At 42.9% G+C, this 27,535-nt stretch overlaps 1 protein-coding gene across 2 annotated transcripts; it reads right to left on the bottom strand.

Moving 5' to 3' along the window:
* Positions 1–10,309: 10,309 nt before the first annotated feature.
* Positions 10,310–20,252, bottom strand: KNSTRN (kinetochore localized astrin (SPAG5) binding protein). 2 transcript variants are annotated; one of them, XM_005211559.5, is made up of 9 exons: positions 19,894–20,252; positions 19,636–19,730; positions 16,371–16,500; positions 15,516–15,560; positions 13,919–14,024; positions 13,655–13,748; positions 12,604–12,659; positions 11,775–11,849; positions 10,310–11,079 (listed from the first exon to the last, which is right to left on the bottom strand). In XM_005211559.5, the coding sequence occupies exons 1-9, from the start codon at positions 20,235–20,237 to the stop codon at positions 10,948–10,950; spliced, it is 1,077 nt and encodes a 358-aa protein (XP_005211616.1). In that variant the 5' UTR covers positions 20,238–20,252; the 3' UTR covers positions 10,310–10,947. The 2 variants fall into 2 exon arrangements, with proteins under 2 accessions (XP_005211616.1, NP_001033144.1); NM_001038055.2 differs by lacking the exon at positions 12,604–12,659 and having other exon boundaries at positions 10,375–11,079; positions 19,894–20,221.
* Positions 20,253–27,535: the final 7,283 nt, after the last annotated feature.

The raw sequence follows: 27,535 nt of genomic DNA, 5'->3' as shown, positions 1-27,535 counted from the left end.
CCCCATGAATTGCAGCACGCCAGGCCTCCCTGTCCATCACCAACTCCCGGAGTTCACTCAAACTCACGTCCATCAAGTCGGTGATGCCATCCAGCCATCTCATCCTCTGTTGTCCCCTTCTCCTTCTGCCCCCAATCCCTATCAACATCAGAGTCTTTTCCAATGAGTCAACTCTTTGCATCAGGTGGCCAAAGTACTGGAGTTTCAGCTTTAATATCATTCCTTCCAAAGAACACCCAGGACTGATCTCCTTTAGGATGGACTGGTTGGATCTCCTTGCAGTTCAAGGGACTCTCAAGAGTCTTCTCCAACACCACAGTTCAAAAGCATCAATTCTTCGCCGCTCAGCTTTCTTCACAGTCCAACTCTCACATCCATACATGACCACTGGAAAAACCATAGCCTTGACTAGACTGACCTTTGTTGGCAAAGTAATGTCTCTGCTTTTGAATATGCTGTCTAGGTTGGTCATAACTTTCCTTCCAAGGAGTAAGCGTCTTTTAATTTCATGGCTGCAGTCACCATCTGCAGTGATTTTGGAGCCCAAAAAAATAAAGTCTGACACTGTTTCCACTGTTTCCCCATCTATTTCCCATGAAGTGATGGGACCAGATGCCATGATCTTCGTTTTCTGAATGTTGAGCTTTAAGCCAACTTTTTCACTCTCCTCTTTCACTTTCATCAAGAGGCTTTTTAGTTCCTCTTCACTTTCTGCCATAAGGGTGGTGTCATCTGCATATCTGAGGTTATTGACATTTCTCCCAGCAATCTTGATTCCAGCTTGTGCTTCTTCCAGCCCAGCGTTTCTCATGATGTACTCTGCAAAGAAGTTAAATAAGCAGGGTGACAATATACAGCTTTGACGTACTCCTTGTCCTATTTGGAACCAGTCTGTTGTTCCATGTCCAGTTCTAACAGTTGCTTCCTGACCTGCATATAGGTTTCTCAAAAGGCACGTCAGGTGATCTGGTATTCTCATCTCTTTCAGAATTTTCCACAGTTTATTGTGATTTTTCTGTTTAGCAACTGTTTAAACCTGCCCTTTGGCACTCAGGGAAGGTCTAGGAGGCTGAAGCCTCTTTACTACAAATAAGAAACAGGGACATAGGGACATAGAAAGGATTTGTACCCATCACAGGGTCCTAATCTTGGCTCCCTGTCCACCAATGCCAAATAGGTATATAGAGACAGGGTTTGGAGGAAACAGAAGAGAGGAGCTTTATTATTTTTGCCAAGCAAAAGGGAAACAGCAAACTAGTGCCTCAAGAACTATGCTCCCCTTTTGGGGAATAGGGAGAGGTTTTATATCCTCTTGGAGGTCTTACTTTATTTTTTTTCTCTTGCAGAGTTTCTGATGGCCACAGCTGGCATCAGACAACTTAGCAACCGATCTGTGTCCCTGAGGTTATCAGCCCATGACCTTCTTTCTGAAATGCAGAATGCTACAAGAGAGTGTAGGGGGAAAGAATGCCAAGTCCAGAGGGCAATCTATAGAGAGTCAGAGAGACATTAGCTTTGTGAAGTACAAGTCCAGCTACAAGTGTTTGCTAGTAATAACAGATAAAGAATAATGGAGATTGTTTAACTCTCGTAGGCCTGTTTGGCTGTTATGTGCCAAAGGCTGTTCACTCACCTCTGTTTTTGCTGCAACACCGCTCCATTTCAGGGAGGCAGAAAGGAAGAATCATGTATGAGGGGAAAGAAGAGAGCAGATAGAATTCAGCTTCTGTCCCTTTCCCTGCTTTGCAGTTTTCCACTTCTGTTGTGAGTTCATGTGTGTGCGTGTGCGTGTGTGTGTGTGCGTGTGTGTGTGTGTGTTTAGGGGTAGGGGATGATGTCAATGCTCTTGAACAATTCATCTCAGATAGTTTAGTGCCCTGAGTCCAGGAACAGTGTTGCAATCCTGCTGTCTAGATATGGAATTTAGACAAGTTTCTTGGATCTTTTCAGACTTTACTTCATTATATACATATATTTTTTTTTTGGCTGTGCCACATGACTTGTGGAATCTTAGTTCACAGTTTAGGGGTTGAACCTGTGCCTTTGGCAGTGGGAGTGCAGAATCCTAACCACTGGACTGCCAGGGAATTCCCTTTCATTGTCTTTATTTTTTAAATTTATTTATTTTTTATTTTTCCCCTATTTTTTGGCTGCAATGCTGCATGCAACTTTTAGTTCCCCATCCAGGGAAGGAACCTGTGCCCCCTGCAGTGGAAGCTCAATATGTTGACCACTGGACTGCCAGGCAAGTGTCTCCTTTCATCATTTTTAAATGAAAATAATACCACCTAATGCAAAGAGGAATAAAGGAAATTACATATTTAATAGCAACGCTTTTTGATCCTTCTTACAGTACCCCATTAGTCCAAGGTTTCAAACACAGCTAAGACAGAAGCCAGGCTCTGTCAGCTTGTCTAGACTAAAATGCTTTCTTCTTCAGCTCACTGCCTTTCATATCAAGCCCTATCCCCTACCCCACAGGTGGGGAAGATTTTCAGAATAACCTGATATAGATTGTGGTCAAGTTCTCTACATTTCTGGTGATCTGCAGACTCATGACTGTGAAAATCTTCTATGGGTGCCTTCCAGTTTATTTCTTGGAGCCATTCCCTTGCTTTACTTGCACTGTCAAGAACTAGTAAGTACAAGCTGGTGTAAGTTTGAATATCCAGGCTTATAAATTCTTACTATAAAATGAAATTATTTAGCAAAACCCAAGGGATCCTGTGAACAATCTGGAAATTCCTTAGTTAAGGTCTTAAAATTCTGTCCTAGTCCAAGGGTGTAAAGGTAAGAACAGGCTCCCCTCTACGTGTAGGTTTCTCCTTAAAGAGGGTGACTATTACCTAAGGGGTATCTTTGTCCTTTCCCTTAGATTCCACAAGTTCTTCCTTTGGGATTACAGGTGGAAGAGCAGAGAGATCAGGATAGGGATGCTCAGAAAAAAGAAGATACAAAAGAGCCAAAGTAGGAGAAGAGAAAGGAGGAGAAGCAGTGATGACTTATGAGGTCTTTTCTAATCTAGTCACTGTTTCTGATAATTTCTGATTTGTCTCTTGCAGTGAAGCCATTTTATCTTTCCCTTACTTTGAGGCTTCCAGGTGCCAATTAAAATGTCTCCATTCTAGCTGTTTGATCGTAAGCCTACTTTTTCTAAGTTAGTGTGCAAATAAACCAACTTAGGTAAATCAAAAGTGCCCCCTTTTAGCCATCTCAGGAACAAATGATTTTTGGTCAGACCTTGCCGTTAAGTTACATACTTGCAAGTGTCAGTTTCTTAAACCCAGCTGAAGTTCCTATAGGTTCATCCAAGAGTTGTTCATCCAAGAGTTGCTGGGCCCTTGAGGCACAGGTTCCCATTATTGATTTGGTAGTCTGGTTCAGGTGTGAGATACCATCTGAACAATTTTCTGAGGACAGTGTGGTGGACTGGGTGTGCACTAGTTTCCCCAGGAGTTACCCTTGGGTCAGTGCGCCTCTGTCACGTGTCTCAGTTTCTCCTGGTGACAGTCTTTAGACTGTCATGCGTGCTTGGAGCGCTGTTATCAGCCTCTGTGGTGCCCCCCAGAGGGGCAGTATTTACTTAATGGTCATAGCAGGTTCCTAGCAGGTTCCCTTGTAGGACCACTGCATGTGGTAAGGATTGACACATCTGAGGGTAGCCTGTGGCCGATAGGAGCAAAATGTCCCTTTATTCTTCAGAGCTGAAGAACTCTCTCTCATTTCACTAACAAAAAATTTTGTTCAGACCATGTATCAATTTACCCTTTTTCTTTAGTTTAAGTTGAACTTAACAAAAATCAGCCACATATGTTTTCCCTGGACTTACTCTGCAGATCCCCTTGGGACTCTGCCTAGGAAATGCATGGATGCCCCTTAAGATGAATAAAAACTAGTCCAAATAAAACTTTCAGGATCATCACGATGCATACATGAGCTCTGGATGTATGAGGAGAACTCACCAGAACACCTGGTGAGAGATGCTGAGAAGCTAGTGAGGCTCAAAATACCCATGCTGGTACTGAGTACCAATTTGAGGTGTCTTCCAGGTATCTTCTGGTGGGTGTCTCTGGTATTCTGCCCACTACACCAAGCGTATATCAATGAAAAATTAATCAAGTCAATCTATGAAAGAAATTTGAGCCAAATTTGAGGACTGTAACCCTCAAATTTGGGTTCTGAGAACTGTTCTGCCTGTGAGAAGTCAGTTACATAAACTTTCTGAGACAGAGGGCCATACATTAGATCTGGGGTCCCCAACCTCCGGGATCTAATGCCTGATGATCTGAGGTGGAGTTGATGTAATTACAATAGAAATAAAGTACATGATAAATGTAATGCCCTTGAATCATCCAAAAACCACACCCACCCTGCCCTACTCTTGTGAAAAATGGTCTTCCACAAAACTGGACCCTGGTGCCAAAAACTTTGGAGATCATTATCATTAGATGATGTGTTTACACAATCCAGTTTATGCAGTTTACTTAATCCAGATCAGTGCACTGTCATAGGAATCTGATTTTAAGGCGTCTTGTTGATGCTGGAATGTTGCTGTTTGCGGTCGAGCAGGAGTTACCCTTGCATCAGTGTGTCTTCTGTTGCGTGTCTCAGTTTCTTTAGACTGAGACAATAGTCTAAAGACGTTCTTTAGACTGTCTTCTGTGCTTGGAGTGCTAAGTTATCAGCCTCTGTGGTGCCCCATTCCTGCCAATGGGGAAGGTTTTGCTGATGCAAAATGCAAATACACAATGCACAATAGAGGGGAGACAGGAAGCTAAAGGGCAGAGAACATTTTTTTAATATTGTTTATTCTTATCTTGGGACTTCTCTGGCAGTCCAGTGGTTGACTCTTGAGCTTCCAATGCCAGGTTGCCCTGGCCCCAGGGAACTAAGATCCCACATCCTATGTGATTCGGCCAAATAGACAATTTTTCTTGTCTTGCCATAAAATTTTCTTTCATACAACCTTATCAAAAGCTGCTTTGGTAGAGTAATGAGACATGAAGCCAGATTACCCATAGGTGAAAGATGAAATCACAATGGAAATTAGAATATGCTTTTAAAGGAAAGACAAATAATGAAAATAGGACTTAGCAAAACTTTCGAGATTCAACTACCTGGCCCTTAGAGGGAAGTTTATAGTTGTCAATGCATATACTGTAAAAGGTAAGAGTTGAAATGGATTTATCTATCCTTCTATTTTAAGAATCTAGAAAAAGAACAGTAAATTATAACCCCAAATATAGATGGAAATGAATAATAAACAATAGAATTATGAAATAGATAACCAAGAAAATCAACATAAAAATTATAAGCCCTAACAAGACAGATCAAGAAAAAAGATAAATTGCAATTTACTAATATTGAGAATAAAAGGGCAGACTTCAGATCCTTTATAGATTCAAAAAACGATATGTTGAGCAATTCGTTCTGTTCTATTTAACAGTGATGAAATGGACACATCAATTTATGTGAAGTTCGAGAAGAGACAGTACTCATAGAGGGTGATTTCCTGTCAGATTAGTGCTCATCTCTGGAGGGGGCAGTAATTTATCGACCTGTATGCTTAAAGTTGGTACACTTTGTTGAGCCTCATTACATTTTATTTTAAAATTCTAGTGGTGGTGGTGCTTAGTCACTCAGTCATGTCTGACTCTTTGATCTATAGCTGATGGGATTCTCCAGGCAAAAATACTGGAGTGGGTAGCCATTCCTTTCTCCTGAGGATCTTCCTGCTCCAGGGATCAAACCTGGGTCATCTGCACTGCAGGCAGATTCTTTACCATCTGAGCCAGGGTAAAATATACATAAAATTTGCCGTATTTAAGTGTTCGGTTCAGTGGCATTAAGTACGTTCACAATACAGTGCAGCCGTCACTACTGTCCATTCCCAGAACTTTTTCATCATGCCAAACAAAAACTGCAGATGTTAAAATAACTCCCCCTTCACTTTTCCTCTCTGTCCCTGGTAACCTGTAACCTGTATACTTTCTGTCCCTCTGAATTTGCCAACTCTAGGTACCTTATAAAATCGTTTTCGCTTTTAAGCCAAATTGGAAGGCAAGAGAACAATGAGTTCTTGAGATTGTTTGTTTGTTTTGGCTGTGTGGCACAGCTTGTGGGATCCTAGTTTGCTAATCAGGGATGGAACCTGGGCCTCCTGCAGTGGAAGAGCAGAGTCTTAAACACTGGACCGCCAGGGAATTCCCTTTATTCATTTTTAATGTGGAATTTTTTTTAAGTCTTTATTGAAATTATTATAATACTGTTTCTATTTTCTATTTAGGTTTTTTTGGCCTCGAAGCATGTGGGATGGAACCCAAATCCACTGTATCGGAAGGCAAAGTCTTGCACTGGACTGCCAAGAAAGTCCTGGAATGATAAAACAATTTATTTAATTAAAAAATATTCATTTATTAATTTTGAGACTTCTGACTGTTAATCGAGGGTAGGTAGTAACTTGGAGGGAATGGCAGTGGGTGCTTTGTTTTTTAAGGTGGTTGTAATTTGAGCCCCAGTTAAAGTTGAGAGTTCCCAGTTGAGAGGGATATTGAGTATTGGAGGCTTGCCAATACAAGGTAAAATCAGGGAACTAAGGAGAGAGAGCCAGAGACAAAGAGAGAAGAGAGTAAGAAGGATATAGTGTACAGTAGTGAAAGTTAAAGGGCAAGATTAAGAAGATTATCATTTGCCAAGGTACATTTTGAGCTTTATCAATAATCATCAGGATTTGAGTACCTCTGCCAGACGAGAAGGCAATGGCACCCCACTCCAGTACTCTTGCCTAGAAAATCCCATGGGTGGAGGAGCCTGGTAGGCTGCAGTCCATGAGGTTGCTAAGAGTCAGACACGACTGAGAGACTTTACTTTGACTTTTCACTTTCATGCATTGGAGAAGGAAATGGCAATCCCAGGGACAGGGAAGCCTGGTGGGCTTAGTTGATGGCATATGGGTGTGGGGGGAAAGAATCTACATACATAAAGGTTTTGAGCGAGGGTGACAGAATAAGAATTGGTTATAAAATTAGGATATAAAAACCAGCTTGCAGCCCATTCCCAGCCTACTCACTAAAAACTGGTCTTTTGCAAATTCTCTCAGTCTAATTTCTTACCTGTTAAGTAGAGATAATGTCTGTCTTAATGGATTGCTGTAAAAGTGAACTATGGCCAGCACCAAAGTCTGGCTGCTGCTGCTGCTAAATCGCTTCAAGAGTGGGATTTCTGGATCATGTGGTAGCTCTATTTTCAGTTTTTAAAGGAGCCTCCATGCTGTTCCCCATAGTGGTCAAATCTTTCTTTATACCTTTGCTGTCATGGTCCTAATATATTTGATTCCTGTTTTCCCGATGTCTTTGACCCTATTCTCTTAATCCTGCCATCCATCTTTCATACAGTGCTAGATTAATTTTTCTAAACATTCATTATGATGATTACCTGATCAAAATGTGTTAGTGAGTCATTATTACCTAGATTAATGGTTCCCAGATTGTGATCCACGACACCACTGGGCAGCAAGCTCCCTGGGATGCTACAGAATAAACTTTAGGGGAAATCGTAGTGATACATATTAGACAACATGTGAACTACTAGCTTGAAGAAGGCTAATTTCAAGGTTAGATCATGCAATATTCCTCTCAGTATCAAACAGGAAAGAAAGGTGGTAGTGTCCAGTTTGATTCCAAGGTCTGAGAAGCTAAGGTGCCCAACATCTTGTTAGTAATAACTGCAGTTATTTAAAAATAAAAATACCTTTAGATTTTTGTGTATTCTTTTTTCAAATATCTATTAAGTTGTTCAGACATTAAGTGCTTATCATTTTGATATTAAAAAAATAGAACTTTTACATGTTTATTTTGGCATGTCATAAAATATTGAGATACTAGGAACACTGAACTAAGACAGTTTGGAAACCTCTGGCCTGCCTTTGAAGAACTTAAGGTTCTTCAAAACTTCTAGTAACACCATGTACCCATAAACATGTACAAATAAACATCACATATAGTATATTACAAGTGTTCCCTTAAGCATCAGAACTAATCTCTTAAATTCAACCCTCTGACCAAGCCCAATCAGTGTTCTTACTCAGTTCTTCAAGACTCATCTGGATATTCCCTCAAGTGTTTTTTTTTTTTTTTCCTCTATCTCTCATAGTTTTTTCTCCTTGGAAGTTCCAATTATCCCTTCCTTGGGTTTGACTCGCTAGAATGCTCACAGACTCAGATCTGGTTTATTATAAAAGGATATAACTCAGTAACAACCAGATGGGAGAGACACACGGGGCAAGGCAGGCGGAAAAGGCATGAAGCTTCAAGGTCCTGTGTGCGCTCCTCTCCCCTAATCTCCGCACATTCATCAACCTGGGAAGTTCTCAACCCTCTAGCTAACCTCTCCAAGTATTACTTTTCCGTGAACTCCCAGGCTACCTCCTCCATCAAGCCTTTCCTTACCAAACTGTTAACTACCATAGCACATAACCACATCACAGGACCCACTGTGTAATAAATCATTGCTTTTGTTATTTACCTTTATGTCACCTGTGCAATGTTTCGTTGCGTGTACTGCAAGCATCTTTGAGGTTAAGAATGTCACGTGACATTAAAGTTTCCTATAGCAACTAGCAACGTGGAGGTTGCAAATCACAAGGAGTTCAGGTAATGCATGAATTTATTCAGGCTCCAGACCAGATTAAACACCCACATACCTCCACATGTACAAAAGGGAGATGGAGCAGAGGTTAGAGGGCACAGGAGAAAAGGCAAAGTGCACAAATGCTGATTGGTGGAGCAAAGCAGAACTGTGGGGCAAAAGGCCCCTGTGAGGCCAGGCCTCGAGCTAACAGGGTGTGTACATTGGGAAAAATGAGTCATGGAGGAGCTGACATAGGTTCATTCTTAGGAGTTAACTAGGGAGGCAGGACAAGGAGGTGAGGATCTCACAGCTGAGTTTCCTACCCTTTCTCTCAAGAAGCAAGTAGAACTCTTAAGGGGACCAGAAACGCCAATTACAGATTCACTTGGGTAAATAACCTTTTGGGGCTTCCCTGATGGCTCAGATGGTAAAGAATCTATCTGCAACACAGGAGACCTGGGTTTGATTCCCGGCATCAGGAAGGTCTCCTGGAGAAGGGAATGGCCACCCACTCCAGTATGCTTGACTGGAGAATTCCATGGACAGAGGAACCTGGTGGGCTATAGCCCATGGTGTCACAAAGAATTGAACACAACTGAGCAACTAACACTTTCACTTTTTTTCTTTCAAATAACCTTTTAAACATTCTGAAAATGGTTAGAATATCCAGCTCTTCTGTGAATTATTTAACTGGGTTTCCCCGTCAAAATATTTGAGACATAATCAACTGTGTGAATGCAATATGGGCATGAAGGCAAAGAATTTTAACCCTATATATTAGGGTGGGATGTTACTTGAGTTGATTGGGTGCCTCTGGACAGTTCCAGTAATAATAAAGAGTAGGGGGAGTTGGTGAAGAAATTGGGAGGTCCAGGGAAAAATGGGAGATGGCTAAAGTCAAAGTCTGCCTAGTTTGACTAAGAAATGAAATATGGGGAATTCCTAGGAGGTCCAGTGGTTATCGGCTTCCCTGGTGGCTCAGATGTTAAGGATCTGTTTGCAATGTGGGAGACCTGCATTCAATTCCTGGGTTGGAAAGTCCCCTGGAGGAGGGCATGGTAACCCACTCCAGCGATCTTGCCTGGAGAATCCCATGGACAGAGGAGCCTGGCAGACTACAGTCCATGGGGTCATAAAGAGTTGGACATGACTGAATGACCAAGCACACCAGTGGTCAGGGCTCCACACTTTCACTGCTGAGGGCCCGGGTTCAATCCCTGGTTGGAGAACTGGGATCCAGTAAGAAAAAAAAAGGAATTATAGCTGCACCTTTGGTGAACCATGGGGGAAGGAGGGGGAGAGAAGGTCTGCTGTGGACTTCAGTTGACTAATAATCCAGCGGGCCAGGTCCAGGATTGGCCATGCAAGGCAACAGCAGAGATTAAGCATATTTAGGAATACAGGCAGCTGGTGACACAAACCTGGTGGAAGGAGTCTGGCACACACTGCTGCAAACAGGGAACACCCACAGAAGACTGACTAATGCTCACAGAAGAGGGGGTGGGGAAGGGGGCCAGTCATAGAGCACTTAAAATGAGTAGAAGAAAAATACTCTGGGTTAAATAGAAGAAAAACATTCTGGGTGAAACTGTAACCTTGAACTTGTTAACAGATTAGTTCAGTAGTATTCAGTGGCCATATTTAGATTAAAAAGCTATTTTCATTTGTCAATGCTGCAGTCTGAATAGTTACAGAAATATTTATTTAAAGTAACACTTTATAAAAAAAAAAACAACACAGAAATGATTTAGATTAAAAGCTCCAAGGTGTATTGTTTCATACCTGTTATTGCTATCTATACCTTCACCCCATTATTAAGCCACTTCAGGTAACTTTCAGTTCATAAATTTACAGTGAGGTTACAGAGCCCAGTCAGGATGGGACAGAATGTGTTCCAAGTTAGGAAGGGACCACGTGACTCTTCAGTTATGTCTCCCATGGAGCATGTATGCTTCACTGTTTCTTCCTGCACATCTTTTGGCTTCTCTGGTTGTGGCTGGTTTAGAGTCTCCTGATGCTAATGATGTGCTGCTTTTTGATCCTAGGAGGCTGATCCAAGCTTTCAGGCCTCCTCTCCTGTAGGCCCTAATTATGAACTGTGAGGTTCAGGAGAGCTGGACAATCTGGAGGCTGGGAACGAATGCTTGCTTAAGGGAGGAATTGCCATTCCAACATCAACTATCTTTAATCCTACTGCAGAAACTGTTTTCATTCTGGGGATGGTGAGTCCTAGAAGATCATGGCCAAGAAGCAGATGTCCTAGGTAGCTTCCTCTGAGAGTCTATCTCCAAGACAGAGCCATGTGGCCACCTGCTTTTATCATATTTCTAATAGCTGCTCCATTTCCTCAAGGGCTGTTGTGAAATCATTTACTTGATTGCTACATAAGGTCTGTTGTTCAAGGAACTGGGCTCTCTCTTCTTCTTTCATTTTCAACTTTACCTTTAAGGCCTGCACAGAAAGACATTAATAAACAAAAAACCCCACAAAACATTGACTCAGAAAAGACAATAACCAGAACATTCTGTTCCATTGAGGAAGACCACTGGAATACTAACACACACTGTCTCTTTTTAGATTTATCTGTGTTGGCTTTAAGAACTGTCTTTAATACAGAATCTGTTATCTCAGCTGGAGCAATGAAATCCTCTAGGATTCCATGTAGTATCCCACGGTTCATCCAAACAATTCAAAGAAGTCCAGACCCAAGAATCTGGGTTTCCTATTACAGGTTTCCCTGAGATATCAAGTGTCCACAGCATAGGTTTTGCACAGGTGTCAACTCTCACCTGGAGTAATCTGGCATGTGCACACTGTCTTGTGCCCTGTGGATGTGAACATTTCTACGCATCTTTAGAACAAAAAAATTAGTTGAAAAAAATAGTGAAATCAAAGTCTTGGAATTTAGTTAATAGTAATGCATCAATATTGGTTTCTTAGTCCTGACAAATATACCACGACAATGTAAGATGTTAATATTAGGGGAATTGAATTCTCTATTATTTTTGCAACTTTGTCACAATCTAAAATTGTTGCAAAATAGTTTATTAAAAATGAATAAATAGATAAATAAAAGAGTCCTCCAAAGACCCTCCTATTGTGGTAAGAAATGGTAATTTTGCCTTGGGGTGATGTCTGCCTCTCACCTGTAACTCCTTCATCTGCTTTTTGGCTGTTTCGTTAAAAAGCTTCAGTTCATCTTGCAAAGTTTGTAACAGCAGCTAAGAGAAAAGCAGTAGCAAATATAGTAACAGATCTTTATTGAAAGGTAAGAACTTTTCTTCATATAAACTCTTCTCCTCACAGGAGTTGAATTAGATGATCACTAACATCCCTTGCATTCGGTCATTTACTGAGTGTCCACACACGTGCCAGGCTCCTCTGAGAAACGGAGTCCACAGGAGGGACAGAGGACTACACCTCCACATGCTCCGTGCTACACAGGCACTATGAACAAAAGGCAGGAGCCACTGAAGGGCTGACTAAGTTGCCTTGAGGAGCTGAGGAAGGTGTCCATGCCTAGTATTCTAAGATGACAACTGATCTTCCTGGGGAAGAGATCACAGAAGCTCAAAAGGCTTTAATCCCCAAAAATTACCTTCCTACTTCGGGGAAGGAACCAAAGAGAGGACTAATTTAATTCAGGCTGGGCCTTTGTAAGACACAGTTCTTAGCAAAGGAATAAGGGGAAAAATTTGGTAAAGCATACAACAGAGAAACCAGAAAGCTGTCTCCACTAGTCCACCCTACTATGGGTTTTAAAGTAGTACATTTTCAACTTAGACTCACTCTTATTTGTAAGCACAAAGTCACCCTTAAGGAAAATATGCTATTTTGAGTACACATCCACCAACCCTCTTCCTGGATAACCAAAGGCTGCTTCGTGGGCTTTGCCGACAATATGGCAGAGAACTGCTTAGATCGGCAAGGCCCCACGCTCACTGGGCCCTCACCCCCTCACACCTGCCCCCTCACCATGGAGTCCACGTGATCTGCGGTGGAGTCTTGCTGTGACGCCAGGGTCTCACTGCCTAAAACCAGTAGATACAACAGAGTCAGCCCTGCCTAGGGAACTGCAACTTAAAAGAAAATAAAAAGCCCTCCACAGGAGTATTCATGAGGGAAACTTCTCTGAGGGTCTGGGCCTGGACTTTCTCTCCTAAGCTTTCACCTCGGCAGTGTCCCCCATGCCTGCTCTCCAGAGCTGGATTTTACTTCCCCTTCCTCTCCAGGTATGGATATGGCCAAAACTTTCTTCTCAGCTCAGCAGAAAATTTGTCCAAAAGAAATGTATAGGTTTTGGGTCTGTTTACAGTACATAAAACTATTTCTAAAATCTCTACAGGCCTTCAACATTTTTATTGTAAAAACAATGCACATACATAGGCAATTAAAATCATGCAAAAACGTACATGGTGACTATAACAAATATATCCTAAAATGCACTATTTTAATGGCAGTATTCAAAATCAGTACTCTAACTCAAAAAAGCATGGGCTCCTTCCCTGGTTATTCTCAAGTTCCTCAACTCAGGCTCTCTGACAGTCTCTGGGTAATGCCTTCCGTTGTCTCCTCTTTGTTACAGACTACCCTCTAGGGACAGGGTAAGAACAAGAATCACATTTTGACCATCATGACTCAGAGATTACTAGCCAGCTTCAGAACCTTTTCAACAGTATCATCTCTCTCTCTCCACCCATGAAGATTCCTTGTGTGCCATATCCCTTGAAACAAAGAAGATATTTCTGATCTATTTGCAAGATCATACCTGTCAGCATCAAAAGAATGGCATAAAGTGTTCAGGTAGGAAAGAGATAACCCTGTCTCCATAACATCTGAAACGCTTTTGGGCAGGCAGAGTCAACACCACCAGAGACCAGAGAGGAGCTCCCTGAAATCTTCGGGGCTTTACTAGGCAACCCCTGCCCTGACCAGGTCAGCTGACACCATGCTGAACTCCTGCCACACAGCCCAGAATCACTCAGGAAAGGGCACATGCACAGACTCCTCCGAAGGCAGTTCTTACCTGGGTTGAGGCCTTTGCTTTCTAAAATTGCCAAACAGTTGTCCTGAAACTTCTCCAGCAGCTCTACTTTTTGAGTCAGGTCTTTCAGCTCTCCCTGTTGGGGTGAACATGCAGACAGGTCAGGCCCATCTCATTCCTTGGGAACAGCCACAGCACAAGCCCAGTGTCTTTTCTGCCTGCCCTCAGGACCACTTGGTGTGGTCCCTCAGGAGTCCACATGCATCACCAGGGCAGCTGATGGCAGAGGTCTGGTGGGTCTCTTACCTGAGTTTCAATCAACTTCTGGTGCAACTGCTTGTTGACAGCCTCTAAGAGCTGGTTCTTATCCTTGAGCTCTTCTTCCGATTTCTGTTTACTCAATGGTTTGTAGCTGTAATGATAATTGTACTTAGATGAAGAGGTGGAGGGGTTAAGAGTATGGGCTATGGAGTTACACAAACAGGCTGGTTCAAATCCTGGCCTCACCACATAGTGGAATATGACCTTCAGGGAGCTCTGTAACCTCTCAGGTTGTTTCCTCATTTGTAGAATTAATACCCTCACCTCATATTATTATTATTGTGAAGGGTAAAGGAGAATATACATGCAATTTGTGACAGAGCTACTGACCCATAGTAAATTTTAATCAGTAATAACCATTATCATCATCAATACTGAATCTTTTTATGGCATCCGGTCCCATCACTTCATGGGAAATAGATGGGGAAACAGTGGAAACAGTGTCAGACTTTATTTTTTTGGGTTCCAAAATCACTGCAGATGGTGACTGCAGCCATGAAATTAAAAGACACTTACTCCTTGGAAGGAAAGTTATGACCAACCTAGATAACATATTCAAAAGCAGAGACATCACTTTGCCAACAAAGGTCTGTCTAGTCAAGGCAATGGTTTTTCCTGTGGTCATGTATGGATGTGAGAGTTGGACTGTGAAGAAGGCTGAGCGCCGAAGAATTGATGCTTTTGAACTGTGGTGTTGGAGAAGACTCTTGAGAGTCCCTTGGACTGCAAGGAGATCCAACCAGTCCATTCTGAAGGCGATCAGCCCTGGGATTTCTTTGGAAGGAATAATGCTAAAGCTGAAACTCCAGTACTTTGGCCACCTCATGCGAGGAGTTGACTCATTGGAAAAGACTCTGGTGCTGGGAGGGATTGGGGGCAGGAGGAGAAGGGGACGACAGAGGATGAGATGGCTGGATGGCATCACTGACTTGATGGACATGAGTCTGAGTGAACTCCGGGAGTTGGTGATGGACAGGGAGGCCTGGCGTGCTGCGATTCATGGGGTCGCAAAGAGTCGGACACGACTGAGCGACTGATCTGAACTGAACTGAGTCTGTTTTAATAGTATTTTGTCTTTAGAACTTTTAAGACATGCTCAAATAATAGATGTGGAGTTACAACATATTTCTACAAACTTTCCAGCTTATATTATTTCTGCCTTCGGGACTACAATGGCCAAGCAAGCCTCAAGCATAGCAAGATGTAGTTTTCTCCAAGATTTTACCACTAGCAGAACACTCATTTTGAAATCACTAACACATGCAGCTTCTCCCATCCTGAGGGCTTCCTGCCCTTGTTAATAGGCCATCACTGGGTTTAAGCCGTGGTCCTGGCATGGAGCCTCCAAACTCCTGTCTGTAACTCAAGATTGTTGCATCACCGACTCTTGCCCTGACATTGGGTCTTAGGCCTGGCTGTGTCTCACCCCTGAAAATTCCATTCCAATTTCTGAGGTGGCACCAGACTCCAACATGATAAAACAAGTCCCATGAGTGTTTCTGAGGTACAACCAGAGCCACACTCTGTATTAAGCCCCACTACCCTAAAGTGGTGGCCAAGTTTTGTTTACCCTGCTGCTCACCTCTTCCTGAGGTTCCTCCTGGAGGTGTCTGTAGCCTTCACCTGCCTAGAGAAGCAAAAACAAATCAGGATGTTAACTAGCCTTACTGTGGTGATCATTTAACAGTATACACAAATATCAAATCACTATGTTGTATACTTGAAACTAACACAATGTCATATGTCAACTACACCTCAATTAAATAATAACAACAAAGGAATCAATCACAGAGAATCATGGTACTGTTGTTACGTATGTTGTGAACAAGGCAGAACAAAAAGAGCTTGATTTTCTAAGGCAAGAACCCAAGGTTACATACAGTGCAGACAGTACAAGCTTGAGAAGCTCTGAGGCACCACACACTTTTGTTTCCGCCCAGACTATTGAAAAAGGCTTATGAATAGGGAATGGGCTCCCTTCCTGATCGCTTTGACAGCCTGAGAGACCTGCTCCTGCTCAGAATGGTGTGGCTCCCACATGTCAACCTGACTCAGTGGGAGCTGAGCACTGGGGGAAGGACACACACACACACTACACCAGGCTGGCCTGTGCTCACACTAGCAACTTAGGCTCACAACTAGCACCCACCTGCCATGACTACCACTTAGGGCTGGTGTTTGGCTGCAGTGCTGCTATTTGCACATGCAGAGCAAATGCTGAGAGAGGAAAAAAGTATCTATTATAACCCTGCCTGCACCTCTTCTGAGCTATCAATACTGAGGGTTCTGAAAAACAGCTCAGCAATGCTGTGATGCTCTGGGCCACTGACTACAGGCCAATCCATGAGACACCTTTTGCTCTTCAAAACACTAATTCTTGGTACTGAGCAATTTCTAACAAGAAGTTCTATTTGGATACTGATGTTCTGACTCTCACCCATTCTCTCGTCTCGGTTTGATGATTTTTGTAACATCATTCTCTGAAGCTCCTGAATGAGGTCTGGAAACATCAACTTCTTTGGACTTAACAGGTAACTGGCTCTTAAAAGTGGCTCGAGTTTGTGCATCTGCAAAGGAAAACAAGAGGGTGAAACCTCACATATCATGACCAACAGCTGCCAATTCTATAAATCCTGAAGAATAAGACTTGTAGACCAATTGGGAATAGAAACCAAAAATTCTTTAAATGTGACAATGCAGTGTGTTTGAGAGTGGCCAGAAGCTTGACGATATAGCAAACCGAATGGCCAGAGGGTGTAGCTGTGAAGGTGGAGATTCATATAAGCAAAGACCACAAGAGGCGGTGTGGCTGCCAGCAAGGCAAAACACAGCTGAACCCTGCCTCACACAGCAATTCAATGAACTATCTCATTCTGCTCTTAAGCACTTTGCCTGCTCCCCTAAGCTACACGCAAGCTGTTTCAAGCTTCAGCTGTTGCTTAGTTATTTTGACCAGACTGGCTCACTAACTAGCTCTCTAAGACAGTGGTCCCCAAACTGTTTGGCACCAGGGACCAGTTTCCTGGAAGACAATTTTTCCTCAGACCAGGGGTGGGGTGGGGATGGTTTCAGAATGCTTCAAGTGCATTACATTTATCCTGCACTCTATTTCTATGATTATTACATCAGCTCCACCTCAGATCATCAGGCATTAGATTCCGGAGGCTGGGGCCCCCTGCTTTGGAGATGTCTTTGTACCTCAGCATCTAGGAGAGTACCTGGCATATTAGCAAAAATTCAAAACCTGCTTACTGAGTAAACGGAACATGTCAGTTTCACAGACCATCTCTAAAGTAGCTCCTTTCGTTGTCTTCCCTCTTCCATGCTGGCCTTTACCATCATCCATTTTTGTTTATCCATCTTTAAGTTTAGAGTTTCATATTAGGTTCCTTATTTGGCATTCTGTTCTGATCCTGGTAGGCTATTGCCAGATAACCAGAGAAATGGCCCTGACATGACACTCTTCTTCCCTAGAAGAGAGCATCTGCCTCCTAGCCCTTATGCTGCCCTCTGCCACACATCTCTTTCTACCACTTTCATTCCATAGCAAATCCAAGTAACCTGTTCTGGAGTTAAGTCCTCACCCTACCCCATCTAATACATGCAAAGGATTCTTCTACTTTATACCAACTTTCATTTTGTTCATTGTAAAATGGCCCCTTTAAAAACCTGGGCCCATACTCTGCTTTTTGAGATTTCATACGCCCCAAGGCAACTAAGCCTGCGTGCCACAATCACTGAGCCTGCCTAGAGCCTGTGCTCTGCAACAGGAAAAGCCACCACAATAAGAATCTCCCGCTCTCCAAAACTATAGAAAGACTGCGCAACCAAAAATAGTTTTAAAAACCTTGACCTATCTTAAGTTGAAGAAATCAACGATTAAATCAAGATGAAGAAATGAGGTACAAAGCACTGAATTGCAGGCATTAGGAAACTTTGTGTTTGATAAAGATTTATTTTGATGACTTTAGCTGCACAACAGTTTGGAATAAATATGATTTCTCAGGCTAACAAATTATTTCACTTATAGGTACACTCAATGGGCACTTACATCCTATTTTCCACACTCTTTCACACAAAGCAAGTATTAAAAGGGTTCTTTCTGAGATCTGTCAAAAAAGGTAACCTTGGGTGAATGAATTTACCTTCTCCTCTCTCAGGTATTAATAAGTCATATATGATAAGAAATATCTCATGTAAAAAGGTATCAACAGCAAACTGATCAAAATTAACACTCTTCATTGACTGGAATTGGTTCCAATAACCCATATTTGTTAGAACCTAAGGATGGTATTGTAGGAAAAATTTAGCAGTGTTTAACAAAGACTATCTTCTTAAAATGAGAGATGCTAAGGAGGGAACTGAATGGCTAGTGCCAAGGATGGAAAGACTAATTTTTCACTGTATATCGTTTCCAAACTTTGGAATTTTTTTTTTAACAGGTGTATATGTTATCTGGACAGGGAGGCCTGGCGTGCTGCGATTCATGGGGTCGAAAAGAGTCGGACACAACTGAGCGACTGATCTGATCTGATTTGATCTGATATGTTATCTGTTAAAAAAAACTAAAAAACAACCAACCCTTGCCTAACATCAAAAAACCTGGGAGGCAGCCTAAAATTTTTTAAATATTGAGGTTACATATGACTGTAAAGCTGTGACAGGGAAAGAAGCAAAGAGATGAAAACCTCCAGTTTGGGTGGGGAGATGCCAGTCACTCCCCACTGCACTAAAGATGCCGCTTTCTAAGGGAAAGGCAGTGTTAAGACTGACTCTAGTTCTTCCATCAACTCCTAAGCCCTGCTGATGACAGGATTGCCATTCAGGTGTTCTGAAGCAATATAAGACAAACAAAATCCTGGAAGGCCTTTGGAGAAAAGCCTATTTACTTCATAGGTCAATCCTACTAGCCTCATCAATCAGTTGCATGGAGTCACCTGGGAAACGATCTTAAATAGCTGCTTCAAAACCTTCCACCACCACCCAGTTCTCATGTTTAAAACCAATTCTCTGCAATAATCTCTAGATTAGGCAGCTCAACAGTTGCAGAATTTAGGAGATGATTTCAACTCCAAGCTGAGTCACACAAAGCAAAATGGCAAAGCAATCAAACATTGCTTTTAATCATGCCTCCTCTCCCAAAGTTTTGGAGCATTAGTTAGGCCTGATCCCTCTCTCTCACTTTACTCAACAAATGTTTGCTGAGAATGTACTATATAAAGGACACTGTGCAGTTACAAATGGGAACCAGACACAGTGTGAACTCTAGTGCTTCTCCCTAACTACGCTGCTTTTTAAATGACTCTCTTCTCTCCTCCCTGACAACAAACCCAGTCCCTCAGGACAGCCCAATTCTGGAAATAAAACAGATACGTATAAAAGGGATCCCTAGCTTACTGCGAATAATATTGTAGAATAGTTAGCAACTTGAATCTAATTGGTGAGTGCAGCAGAGGTCGGTTTGAAGAAGCAGGGGGGTGGGGCAAGTCTAAATTTCTACCTTACTGCCCTTTCCCTAACTCCCATCATAAACTAGACAGCCCGGTTCTAGGGAAGTTAGTAAGCTGTCAAAGCCGGTAGAATGCCCTTCCTTGCCGGTGCCACCCATCCCCAACAACAGATTTGACGCCCCCAGACTCCTGGCCTGACCACTCCAGGGCCGGTTCGCAGTGCCAGGGGGCAAGAGCCCCGTGGACACCCACCTGCAGGCAGACCGCTGCTCAGCACACAGGAGGGCTGCAGGGTGTACACTGTCTTAACCACGCTGGTCATCGTAACGAGGCGGCACGGCTGGGGCCTAGAAGTTACAAGGTGAATGGTTACCCAGGGCTGGGCCAAGGCGACCAAGCAGGCGGAGGCCCCAGGAGAGCGCGACTCAGGAGAGCGAAAATCCACCATTCCCATCCCATCCCATCGACTTCCCACATCCAGCCCAGTTTCCTGCCCCGGGAGAGCCGAACCCAGGTGCCTGCTGCTCCTGCCCGCACGCCTCGTCGCTCTGGTTCAAAAGATGCTCGGCAATAACTGCCGTACCACCGACCGCGTCTGCCGCCTGGGTTTCAAAGGGAAACTTCCGGCGACCGGGCGGAAGGAGGTGTGGTGCGCTCTCCGTAGGAGGCCATGTTGTACGGCAGTCACTGGCGTGGGCGACGTCTTCGGCAGCTGCCATGCTGTACGGAAGATCTGAGTCGATGCCAGAGTTTGAGCTTCCTGGCGCTGGGTATAGGAGTCCCCAGGTCTGGGCGGGGGAAGGGAAGTGGTGCACTTTGCCGTCTTTAATGGAGCTATGAGCGACTGGCGTCATATTCTGGCCTTGGGACGGAAACGCAGTCACGTTTAGTGTCTTTGTCACAATCCTCTTTATTTGGTCTGTGATTGTTAGGGATGGTGCATGATGCCGGAAAGCCAGGAGCGCAGAGAGGGATTGGTAGAAAAAAACTACACGGAGAAGAGTGGCAGGTGAGATTTGGAGAGGGCTTGTGAGCTGAAATACCTGAGACACCTGTCCTCAGTCCTAACTTTTAAAACACTTATCCAGAATTTAAGCCGAAATTCAAAGCTACTCCTAGCCAATGGGGCAGAGTTCTCTAACATTTAGTGCGCTAATTCATTTCATTCGACAAATATTCATTGAGCACCTGCTTTGTGTCAGACCATAATTCTAAGTGGGCGGGTGGGATGAGGACAACAAATATCAAAAACTAACTTGGACTGTGCCCTCCTGGAGTTTACAACACAGTGACCAGCAAATAATCATACAAACCTGTCAATTATATCTCAATTAAACTAGGAAAAAAAACAAACATGTATTTATCAACTATAGTAAAACTATTAGAGGAGAGTACAACGTGCTATGAGAGAAAAGCAGGGAAACCTAGTTTAAATTGCAGAGTCAGGGAAGGTATCTTAAGTGATGTTTGACTAAAAGGGGGAGTAGGAGTTAACCTGATGAGAAATCCATAATCCCAAGGTAAGAATGGGCTTTTCTTCAGTTCAGTTCAGTCACTCATTCATGTCTGACTCTTTGTGACCCCATGGACTGCAGCACACCAGGCCTCCCTGTCCATCACCAACTCCCAGAACTTGCTCAAACTCATGTCCATCGAGTTGGTGATGCCATCCAACCATCTCATCCCCTGTCGTCCCCTTCTCCTCCTGCCTTCAATCTTTCCCAGCATCAGGGTCTTTTCAAATGAGTCAGTTCTTTGCATCAGGTGGCCAAAGTATTGGAGTTTCAACTTCAACATCAGCCCTTCAATGAATATTCAGGACTGATTTCCTTTAGGATTGACTGGTTGGATCTCCTTGCAGTCCAAGGGACTCTCAAGAGTCTTCTCCAATACCATAGTTCAAAAGCATCAATTCTTGGGCGCTCAGCTTTCTCTATAGTCCATGACTATATACATGACTACTGGGAAAACCATAGCCTTGGCTAGATGGACCTTTGTTGGCAAAGTAATGTCTCTACTTTTTAATATGCTGTCTAGGTTGGTCATAGCTTTTCTTCCAAGGAACAAGTATCTTTTAATTTCATGGCTTCAGTCACCATATGCAGTGATTTTGGAGCCCCCCAAAATAAAGTCTGTCACTGTTTCCATTGTTTCCCCATCTATTTGCCATGAAGTGATGGGACCGGCTCAGAAAGCTGAGCGCCGAAGAATTGACACTTTTGAAATGTGGTGTTGGAGACTCTTGAGAGCCCCTTGGACTGCAAGGAGATCCAATCAGTTCATCCTAAAGGAAATCAGTCCTGAATATTCGTCGGAAGGACTGATGTTGAAGCTGAAACTCCAATGCTTTGGCCACCTGAGGTGAAGAACTGACTCATTGGAATAGACCCTGATGCTGGGAAATATTGAAGGCGGGAGGAGAAGGGGACGACAGAGGATGAGATGGTTAGATGGCATCACCAACTTGATGGACATGAGTTTGAGTAAACTCTTGGAGTTGGTGATGGAGAGGTGTCAGAACCAGCTGAACAATGAACCGACCTGAGGGAGCAGTACCGCAGAAGAATAAGGAAAAATAAGACTCAGAAATAAAGTGGGGATCAGGGGGCTGATGCCATTCACAGGCAAAAGCCCAGATCCTAATCCTTGCATGCCTTTTATTGTTAACATCTACTTCCTTGTACATGCTCTAGAGATATCTGTTCTTTACAATCTCAGATTGGGGATAAAGATATAAAATGCATAGTCCTCAATGTCAAACCTTCAGGCCTTTCATGACTCTGTTTAGCCCTTCAGCTAGTGACGCCCTTTCTCAGCAACTCCCTTAAAGGCTCTGGTTATGGAAACAGTCACTAACGGTTTTCCATCAGTCACATCAGTACATCAATAGTTTGTTTTCAAGATATTTTTCCACAATGTACTTTTTACTTCTCCGAGCCCTTCACCTGGGGTGATGAGAAAATCATTCTTATTTTTCAAAGAAGCCCTGTTAATTATAGTAGAGGCCTGTGCATAGCCTATTCCCTACAACAGGGAGGCCTGGTGTGCTGGAGTCCATGGGGTTGCAAAGCGTTGGACACACCTGAGTGACTGAACTGAACTGATGGGATCGGATGCCATGATCTTAGTTTTCTGAACGTTTAGTTTTGTCAGGCGAGTTGTATGCTCCTCGGTTCTGTCTCGTCACAAACAAAGAGTTGGAGTGATGGACATTAAAGCCCTCGGCGTGTCACAGCTCTTAGGTCTTGGACAAACTGTGTTTATAGCTCTTAGACAAATCAGTGTGACAGCTCTATTTTATTTAGAAGATAGCAGGAGAATCCATACTCGAAGCGTGAGGGCATGCCAACCCAGAGACACTAAGAGAGTGGAGGAGCGTGCCAGCGGGCAGGGGAGGGGGAGAGAGAGAGAGTAAGAGAGAGAGAAAGAGCGCAGGCGCAGGGTGGATGAGGGGAGAGAAAGTTCTTTGGCTTCTCCTTTTATGTTTTTTCTCCACCTGGGCCTGCCCTATGCAAATTGGGCTTCGCCAGGAGTGCTGTTTGTTCTACCTGAGGTCTTCACTCCAGTCCTCGGACCTTCCTTTGACCTTCCTTTGTTCTATTTTCGTGGGCTTTTCCCTTCCTTGTGTTTTAGCCACCGCCATTTTGGACTCCTTTTGCCTATTCTAACTACCTAACAGTTTTAAGCCAACTTTTTCACTCTCCTCTTCACTTTCATCAAGAGGCTCTTTAGTTCTAATTCACTTTCTACCATAAGGGTGGTGTCATCTGCATATATGAGATTATTGATATTTCTCCCTGCAATCTTGATTCCAGCTTGTGCTTCGTTACAGCCAGCCTGTAAAGAACATATATAACTTTAATATATAAGTTAAATAAACAGAGTCATAATATACGGCCTTTACGTACTCCTTTCCCGATTTGGAACCAGTCTGTTGTTCTGTGTCCAATTCTTTTTATTTTTTTTTAATATTTTTTATGTATTTATTTATTTTTTTCCATGTCCAATTCTAACTGTTGCGTCTTGACCTGCATACAGATTTCTCAGGAGGCAGGTAAGATGGTCTGCAATTCCCATCTCTTGAAGAATTTTCCACAGTTTATTGTGATCCACATAGTCAAAGGCTTTGGTGTAATCAATAAAGCAGAAGTATATGTTTTCTGGAACTTTCTTACTTTCTCTGTGATCCAACAGATGTTGGCAATTTGATCTCTGGTTCCTCTGCCTTTTCTAAATCCAGCTTGAACATCTGGAAGTTCTCAGTTCCCATACTGTTGAAGCCTGGCTTGGAGAATTTTGAGCATTACTTTGCTAGCATGTGAGATGAGTGCAATTGTGTGGTAGTTTGAGCATTCTTTGGCATTGCCTTTCTTTGGGATTGGAATGAAAACTGATCTTTTCCAGTCCTGTGGCCACTGCTGAGTTTTCCAAGTTTGCTGGCATATTGAGTGCAGCATTTCACAACATCATCTTTTAGGATTTGAAATAGCTCACCTGGAATTCCATTACCTCTACTAGCTTTGTTCGTAGTGATGCTTCCTAAGGCCCACATTCCAGGATGTCTGGCTCTAGGTAAGTGATCACACCATTATGGTTATCTGGGTCATGAAGATCTCTTTTGTATAGTTCTTCTGTGTATTCTTGCCACCTCTTCTTAATAGCTTCTGCTTCTGTTAGGGCCATACCATTTCTGTCCTTTATTGTGCCCATATTTGCATGAAATGTTCCCTTGGTATCTCTAACTTTCTTGAAGAGATCTCTAGTCTTTCCCATTCTATTGTTTTCTCTATTTCTTTGCATTGATCATTGAAGAAGGGTTTCTTATCTCTCCTTGCTATTCTTTGGAACTCTGCATTCAAATGGGTATATCTTTCCTTTTCTTCTTTGCCTTTAACTTCTCTTCTTTTCTCAGATATTTGTAAGTCCTCCTCAGAAAACCATTTTGCCTTTTTACATTTATTTTTCTTGGGGATAAAGGTGGAGAGATAGGAAATCAAATGGAAATCAAAGTCTTTGTAGACCAAAAGTAGAGAGATTTCCTAAGACTAATTAGAAGTCATTGAAATATTAGAGGAGAGTGTCATTCAATATATAAATATTTTTGGCACACTGTCTGAATTGCAGGATTTTAGTTCCCCAACCAGGGGTCAAACCTGAGCTGCTGGCAGTAGGAGCCCAGAGTCCTAACCACTGGACTGCCAGGGAACCCCCCCCAATTTATATTTTAAAATATAATATTTTAAATATATTTATATTTATATTTTTTAAAGTTTCCTCTGGTTACTCCATGGACAATGGATTGAAGGGGAGCAAGAGAGGGATTGGAAAGAGTTGGGAGGCTACTCTAATCATTCAAGTGAGAGATTATGGTGGCTTGGATGGAGAGAGGCAGACATATTTAACACCATTTTTGAAGGCAGAATCTCAGGACTCAGTGCTAGATTGCATGTGGGAGAAGGAGGGCTGAGGGGCAGAGAGATCTTAAGGATGACTCCCAGGCTTGAATAATCTTGTGGGTAGAGTTGAGAGAGTTAATTCTTAGGTAGGTTGATAAAGAGTCCAAGGTCCTCAAGGAGGAAGGGGTCTGGGGCCCTCAAGGAGGAGAAAGGGGTCCAGGGCTCTGGAGGAGGAGAAAGGCACAAACTTTTTTTTTCTACATTGCTTTGTCTTAGTCACATAATACATTTTTTTCTTAAACTCTGAGTTGTTATGACAACAATCTTTAAGACTAACTTTCTTGAAGCTCAGAGCTAATGATTATTAGCTTATGATTAAAGCTAATGGTTATTAGCTTCCCTGATAACTCAGTAAAGAATTTGCCTGCAATGCAAGAAACCCTGGTTTGATTCCTGGGTCAGGAAGATCCACTGGAGAAGGAATAGGCTAGCCACTCCAGTATTCTTGGGCTTCCCTTGTGGCTCAGCTGGTAAGGAATCCACCTGCAATGCTGGAGACCTGGGTTCTGTCACCTACAAATTGGCACTTACCAAGAGCATTGCCAATGACTGAACAACAAAGGCATTTGCCATCTGCCTCTATGGAGAGTGAACCCCATGCTGCTATAGCTGTTGACCTTCAAAAAACCCTGAGGGAATTCAGGGTGGAGTGAGGCACTCTGTGCTCCAGGGAATCTGCTGGGACAGGTCTTTAGATAGTTGCATATTTTTAGGAACAGATTTTATGATCTCAATCCTCAATCTCTTCATATCTAGAAACGAACTAAATCCTGTCATGGTGACATCAGATCCTCATGAATAACAAAAAACCTTTTGTAAAAATGAGTGCTTCATGGTATTGAACTCCTCCTTCACCAAAACCTTATATATTGACCTTCCCCCTCTGCTACTTTGGAGCAGTCTCTCAGAGCTATCTGAGATGCTGCCTCCTAGGCTGCAGTCCTCATTTTGCCCCAAGTAAAACTTAACTTTCAACTCTCAAGTTGTACATCTTTTTTCAGTCGACAGTTTGATCCCTGGGTTGGGAAGATCCCCCGAAGAAGGGAAAGTGAAAGTGAAGTAGCACAGTCATGTCCAACTCTTTGCAACCCCATGGACTGTAGCCTACCAGGCTCCTCTGTCTGTGGGATTTTTCAGGCAAGAATACTGGAGTGGGTTGCCATTTCCTTCAGGAGATCTTCTCAACCCAGGGATTGAACCCAGGTCTCCCGCGTTGTAGGCAGACGCTTTACCGTCTGAGCCACCAGGGAAGTCAGAGAAGGGAAAGGCTACCTATATCAGTATTCTGGCCTGGAGAATTCCATGGACTGTATAGTCCATGGGGTCGCAAAGAGTTGGACAGGACTGAACGACTTTCACTTTCACTTCAGTGATTAAATAACAAAACAACTCATCTTGTTCAAAGGTATGTTTTTCCTTAAGCCCTATACTAATGATTATATGATTTAGAAAAGACAGAGGAACCAGAGATCAAATTGCCAACATCCGCTGGATCATTGAAAAAGCAAGACAGTTGCAGAAAAACATCTATTTCTGCTTTATTGACTATGCCAAAGCCTTTGACTGTGTGGAGCACAAAAAAATGGAAAATTCTGAAAGAGATGGGACTATCTGACCACCTGACCTGCCTCCTGAGAAATCTGTATGCAGGTCAGGAAGCAACAGTTAGAACTGGACATGGAACAACAGACTGGTTCCAAGTTGGAAAAGGAGTATGTCAAGGCTGTATGTTGTCACCCTACTTATTTAACTTATATGCAGAGGACATCATGAGAAATGCTGGGCTGGATGAAGCACAAGCTGGACTCAAGATTGCTGGGAGAAATATCAATAATCTCATATATACAAATGACACCACCCTTATGGCAGAAAGTGAAGAAGAACTAAAGAGCCTCTTGATGAAAGTGAAAGAGGAGAGTGAAAACGTTGGCTTAAAACTCAACATTCAGAAAACAAAGATCATGGCATCCGGTCCCTTCACTTCATGGTAAATAGATGGAGAAACAGTGGGAACAGTGGCAGATTTTATTTCTTTGGGCTCCAAAATCACTACAGATGGTGACCGCAGCCATGAAATTAAAAGATACTTACCCCTTGGGAGAAAAGTTATGACCAACCTAGACAACATATTAACAAGCAGAGATGTTATTTTGCCAACAAAGGTCCGTCTAGCCAAGGCTATGGCTTTTCCAGTAGTCATGTATGAATGTAAGAGTTGGACTGTAAAGAAAGCTGAGCACTGAAGAATTGATGCTTTTGAACTATGGTGTTGGAGAAGGCTCTTGAGAGTCCCTTGGACTTCTAGGAGATCTAACCAGTCAATCCTAAAGGAGATCAGTCCTGGGTGTTTATTGGAAGAACTGATGTTGAAGCTGAAACTTCAATACTTTGGCCACCTGATGTAAAGAGCTGATTCATTTGAAAAGACCCCGATGCTGGGAAAGATTGAGGGCAGAAGGGGACGACAGAGGATGAGATGGTTGGATGGCATCACTGACTCAATGGACATGAGTCTGAGTAAATTCCGGGAGTTGGTGATGGACAGGAAGGCCTGGTGCGCTGCAAGTCCATGGGATCGCAAAGAGTCAGACTGAGCAACTGAACTGAACTGAATGATTATGAAACACTATGTATCTTGCTCAAGGTCATGTTTCTCCTTCCTAACAATAACATTCTATTAATCTTTTAATCCAAAG

The sequence above is a fragment of the Bos taurus genome, chromosome 10, assembly GCF_002263795.3.
Source record: "Bos taurus isolate L1 Dominette 01449 registration number 42190680 breed Hereford chromosome 10, ARS-UCD2.0, whole genome shotgun sequence".
NCBI lineage: Eukaryota > Metazoa > Chordata > Mammalia > Artiodactyla > Bovidae > Bos > Bos taurus.
The sequence above is the reverse complement of the archived record's forward strand: the minus strand, read 5'-3'. Positions and strand labels throughout refer to the sequence as shown.